At 36.3% G+C, this 6,000-nt stretch overlaps 1 protein-coding gene across 5 annotated transcripts in view; it reads left to right on the top strand.

The window, feature by feature from the left end:
- Nucleotides 1-234: 234 nt before the first annotated feature.
- The window catches only part of LOC131957369 (extended synaptotagmin-2), a gene marked incomplete at its 5' end in the record, with an annotated part of 46,772 nt that continues 41,006 nt past the window's right edge, over nucleotides 235-6,000 (top strand). For all 5 annotated transcript variants that reach the window (XR_009389102.1, XM_059322121.1, XM_059322122.1 and 2 more), the window contains 1 exon segment: nucleotides 235-327. Coding sequence is in view for 4 of the 5 variants with exons in the window: in XM_059322121.1 (XP_059178104.1) it covers nucleotides 235-327 (93 nt within the window).

The raw sequence follows: 6,000 nt of genomic DNA, 5'->3' as shown, positions 1-6,000 counted from the left end.
TCTGGACTAATATACACACATTGTTTGCCGTTTACTTGGTGCTTATTTCTTTTTTTTTCGGAGATTCTTTTCTACTTTTCAAAGTTTAAATAATAAAAAATAATCATGTCTATGTCCTAAGTTGCCATCCCCCGAAGTGTTATATAAGAATGTTCTAGAAAGTTTATTAAAAAAAACTTTTACTGTTTAGTAGTGTTTAAGAATTATTATAATTATTATAAATTGCTTTTTCAGGTTGTTCAACAGGTGCTTGATCAAAGCACTAATGAAGATAGGATTCATGCTGCCATTTTGCTTATATTCTTGGATTCAGCACACAATCTGCCTGTAATTATTTATTTTATTGGTCTTTTCTAAAATTAGATTAACCTTTATTGTGTGTCTAAGGTATGATCCACTTATCTTGAGTTTTTAATTTTTGTCCTTAAGTAATATAAATATTAATTAGCCTGATGGGGTATTTTCTCTTAACGGCAGCAGGACATTACCCCACCAACATTACACCCTGAAAAAATTACCCCGCCCCACCCATCAAATTTCCCCCACCAGGTGAAGGTTAGGGTTAAATGTGCGAATTGAGTTGGTTTAGGATTGATGTTGGGGCTAGGTTTAGATATAGGTTTGGGGTTTGGGTTTTCAGGAGTGTGGAGGGGGGGGGGGGGTACTATCCTAAACCCTCCATTGGGCAGATGAAGTACAGTTCATATGTTCCTTGACCTCGGCATATGTAGGAATGGTGTATTCAGCACCAGGCCCAGCAGCCTATACTTAAAAAAAGCCAGTGGATTTCACACCTACATGCACTAAGGCTTCACATTTAAGGCAAAACACTTGAGTTATTAGCTGCAAATGTGTTACTGTCATACCAATATAAAATTCATTTAAAGTTCCTTAACAATGTTTTTATGCTAAAATAGAAGAAATCTGTAGTTTTTTTGAAACCTTCTGAAAGTTTACTTTGGAAAGCCTAAGCAGTTTATTGTTGTTTTTTTTTTGCCGTATAGTGCTAGTACACTAGATTTAGTTATGCCTCCATTTGGTTGTCAAATGTCAATATGTTGTTATTCTTAAATAACTTTTTCATGTCGCAATAATTTGTTTTATAACTGTTGGAAGAAATAGTTAAAATTAATGATTTATCGATTCGAGAAAGCTTTCTGAAACTCACACCTAGTGAATCTTTATTTATATATACATATTGATGGTCTCGGTCACAAATTGTCCTACTCCAAAGATGTACATTTTACAGGGGAAACAAAAAAACTGATTATTTCAGTCTCGATCGCTCTAATTAAATATTTATTTATATTTGCGAAGAAACTCAGTACCAACTATACTGTAGTGTTTTAAAATGAGTTTGTTAATATTTACAAAATTAATTAATGTTTTAATGGACAGTCGGTTTGCTCTGTCTAAAGCTCTGACTGACAAACTGTCTATCTGTGCTCGTGCTGACTTAGTTGTTTGGAACCGAGAATTTCAGTCTCAGCCACGTCCGTTGAATTCCTCCAAGGAATGTGATTTTGTTATGTTTATGTTTTTAAGTTATCATTAACACTTAATAATATCTAGAATATAATTTAGTGCTCATATTTTATTATTTGAGTTTACTCTACATTATGAGATGAATTTTAGTAGAGGGGTCGTCCATAAATGACGTCACACGCCTAGGGGGGAGGGGGTTCAGACTTGTGTGACGAGGGGGAGGGGGGGGGGTAGAGACAGTGTGACGTCACATTGTCTTAATTCCACGAATTGATTAACATGCATTTTTTTTTTAGTTTTTAGAAAAATAAACTTACTAAATACTAAATAATTTTTTACATTGGTTGTGATACTTCTAAGTTGTCAAAAGATTGTGAAATATATCGTTGTTCTAATTAAATTGCCCTATAATTTGACGATGTATGTTGTGTAGTAGACTGCCGTATTTGCAAATTTGTCAATAGTGCTATATGAATAAAAGTCGGAAGCATATCAACTAGTGAGGGTAAGGCAGGGGTATCAGTGTAATGCTTGCTATTCTTTGAAGTTTACAGAGTAGGGCAGTCATAATAAAACTTTAAACCCTGTTTCCCGAATACTTTATTTAAAAACTATTTACAGAACTTATGTTCTCACTTAGGGCTGCGACTCTTGCCCTTGATGACACGCCTTGACCCCTTACATCGTGGTGTTCATGCCGGTAGCTCATGCTTGTTGAACGATCTAGAGGAAAAATAACTTGTACAATCAGTTCCAAGGTCGAGATCACGTGATTTTTTGTAGGTGCGGTCAAAAAAAAGCGGATGTGTGTAGGGTCAGCTTGTGATGCGTGTTTATTTGAACAACTTAAATAGGCATACACATGTCTCGCTGAATCAACTTTGTCTGTGTGAGGCTTTTCAATTGAAAGGTAGATCTAATAATCTCATATTCTGCTTAAAAATCGACTGTTAATAATGGATAAAAATAAAATGTTCCAATTTATTTTTTATGCCTACGTGCTGGCATCTCCTAAAAAAGTAAAAAGATTTGCCAAGCAAAAGTCGTTGAAAAGTGGACTCAACTAAAAAGAGATTCAGATCTGCACTTGAAAGCGGAGGTCTGGCTGCAGGATCAAAAGCAATTGCTGCCGCTAAAAAAGGCTCACTTTTGACGTTTTGGGTCAAACAAACATCTGTATCTTCACCTACAAATAAGAAACACCCTATGATTTGGCAAAAGAAATACCTAATACTAATAAGTCACTGAAGTCAGATGAAGAAGTGAACGATGCTCATGAAGTCAGTGATTTCAAACCCTCTACCAGCAAACTATCAACATCTAAGCAGGCTACAGTCCAGATAAACTTACAATCAGAGATTGAGTTTCTGAATTCTGATCTAGTCTGCTTGTATGAGCGACAAACTCGCGGAATGTTAACGCAAGAACAGAACATGGAGCTTAAAGAAAAGAAACAGAAAAAGGGTGATTTGGAAAAAAAGCTAAAGAGGAAGATATCTGATCAAATAAGATCTCAGAAAGCTCGAAATGAAAAGAAAACTGAATGCTTTGTTTTAAGAGAATCCGGGGCTACGCGCCACTTTGAATGTTAGATCTAATTCTGGCAGGCCAAGGATTGAAGAAGATCAATCTTCTTTATTGGAAACTATCATAAACATTGCTATGCATGAATCAGCATCACACGAGAGGAGGTAGAACGAAGTGTACAGGACTATTAAAACATTAGATCAGCTAACTGATCAGTTAAAACAGGATGGGTTTATAATTAGTAGAAGTGGGCTGTACCTTAGACTGTTGCCAAGACGTACTTCTTCTCATGAAGGACAACGACATGTATCGACAGTCCCAGTAAAACTGATAAGAGCGCAAAACGATTGCCATGCAAATCACATTGATCGCTTGTTTACAGCGGCAACACTGCATCACCTAGAAGAGTTAGCTTCCATGCATGGACAGAATGAGGTATGCTTTATAAGTCAAGATGACAAGGCTTGGGTTGACAGCAGCTAAAAAACAGTCCATTGCTCATGCACATGGAATACAGGGTGAGCTTGCATGACCATGACTGGGTTGTGACATAAGCTGATCCCTTCAGTTTATGCCGGGATAAAAATTCAGCCCAACGCCTTGGGAAATCGAGAAGCTGTTGGATACTCCGGCCCAACATACATATCAATCAGATCTGGTAAACATTCCTCATCCACAGCACTTAGTCATGGACTTGATTTTGAAAAATTACTTACTTTACATGAATTTGATGATATCACAAAGAGTAGTGTGGATCAAATTAGTGTTGATGGTTGATGGTAGCCCAGACGAAAATCCTAGGTATCAAAAGGTGATCAAATTTGCAGTACACCACTTTCTCAATCAGAACTATGATGGTTTGTTCATTGCTACCAATGCACCAGGAAGAAGTGCATTTAATAGGGTTGAAAGAAAAATGGCGCCACTTAGCAATGAGCTCACAGGATTAGTTTTACTCCATGACCACTACGGCAGTCATTTGGATGAAAGAGGAGTCACAATAGACACAGATTTAGAGAAGAAGAATTTTCAGTTTGCCGGAAACACTTTGGCAGAAATATGGTCACACTTGACAGTGGATACATTTCCTACAGTGGCAGCATACATAGATCCAGAAGAGTCTGAACTCCTTGAAACTTCTCTGCTCTGAAAGGATCAGAGTTGGCATGATATTCATGTGAGAACTAGCCAGTATTTGACTCAGATCGTTAAATGCATGGATGGTAAATGTTGTTCATAGCCTAGAAGCTCCTATTTCAGCTTGAAAACTGATAGATTTCTTCCTCCACCTTTACCAGTCGCTCAAAAAAGCTGTGGACCAACAATACCTGAGCGTTCAACAGATGTCTCTTTACATAAATTTCCATCTCTTTTTGTTGCTCAAAGTATAAAAGTGGATGAAATCCTTCCCCGCTCTTCAAATCCTTATCGCGCAATCCCTTATGATTTGTATTGTCCGTCTGTTCAGTCCGTGATCAGCGACAGGGTTTGTAAGAAGTGTCATTCATACTTCTCTACATTGGTCATGCTGCGCAATCATTCCTTAATTCACAAATAGGAATCATCAATTGTGCCATTACAGCGCATCAGGCCTCTAAGAGTTGCTGCCGCCAACGTGAACTGATGGTGGTGATTGCCAATGAAATTAATGGTGAGAGTGTAGATTGGATAGAAGAGGAAGATCTTGATTTAAAGGGAATTCCCATTTTATACAGGAAAAAAATCAATTCTGTCCCTATGTATTCAATGAAGGAACATTTTAATTCTCCATGGGAGAATGAATTAGCTTAAATATCACAACTTTTAATTGAGGATTGCCTTATTAATACTGTTGTAAGTAGTTTTTTTAAAAATACTTCTGTTAATGATCTTGCTAAGATTTAGAAATATGAATGTATTTAGTCTAGATATGGTCGGTTAAGTATAACTTGTTACTGATACTATTATTTAATCGTTATTAATAAAGTTTCTATAAAATTTGCTTAGATTTAAGTCAATGTGAAAGTATTTCTTGTCCTATTTCAACATCCTCTTCGCTAACAGCAAAACACGCAATTTAATAATCTAGTGGAGAGTCTTTACTAAATCTATGACATTTATATTGCTTTGTGAGAGATGACATCCGTTAAGTCCATCATATAGGCTACAATGAAATATACTAGGAAAATTAAAGGTCTGGGCATAGTGCTAACATTTAAATAATTTGCATATTATACTCAATATATTGTTATTTTCTCGTGTGTCATCATGTCTGCAAGAAATACCTACATTTACATTAAGTATTTAAAAAAAAATTAATCCTTTCAGCTTTAACATTACCTCACTGTATTACTGTTTACCTGCTGGTGCCACGAATGGGTCCTGTACGCTCTTTATTAATGCTGTATCAACGAGGGGTAAATTTAACGGGATGAAAACACAGCAAATTTAAAACATAGGATAAAATGTAAATTTTGGGGGGGGGGGGGGATGGAGTGTGACCTTTCGTGACGATGTGTGACGTGGGGGGGGGGGGGTAAAAAAAAGCGTGACGTCGTTTATGGACGACCCCAGAGGTGTTTAAGTATGGTTTTAATTAATAATTACTCAAGGTTTACTTATTTTTTAAAAATTGGCTTCAGAGAAAAATGCAACCAAATAAAAAAAATATGTTTAGTTTTTATTTATTCTTCTAAAAAGTCACATTTGAAAATATTAAATAGGGTAAAATGTTTTTAACTTGGGCAAATTATCATAAAAATGTGTATGTATGACCTTCTTGTAGATGCTCATATTCGACAGCTTTAATCTTTCTTCTGCTCTTGTACAAATTGTTAGGGACCAGGGATAGGATCTTAATGTTGCAACCCAAGTTTATATATTGCTAACTATCTGCTAATTGACTTTGAAGTAGAAAATGGCATCAGGGTTGTATTGCAGTGTCTGTCGCATTGAATTCTTGAAAGGCCAGACTGTCTGTTGATAGAGGCTGGTCTGTGTATGGTAAGA

This window comes from Physella acuta, unplaced genomic scaffold, assembly GCF_028476545.2.
Source record: "Physella acuta isolate Inbredline_101_S28 unplaced genomic scaffold, ASM2847654v3 ptg001236l, whole genome shotgun sequence".
NCBI lineage: Eukaryota > Metazoa > Mollusca > Gastropoda > Physidae > Physella > Physella acuta.
Note: the sequence above shows the minus strand (reverse complement) of the source record. Positions and strands in the feature narration are given on the sequence as shown.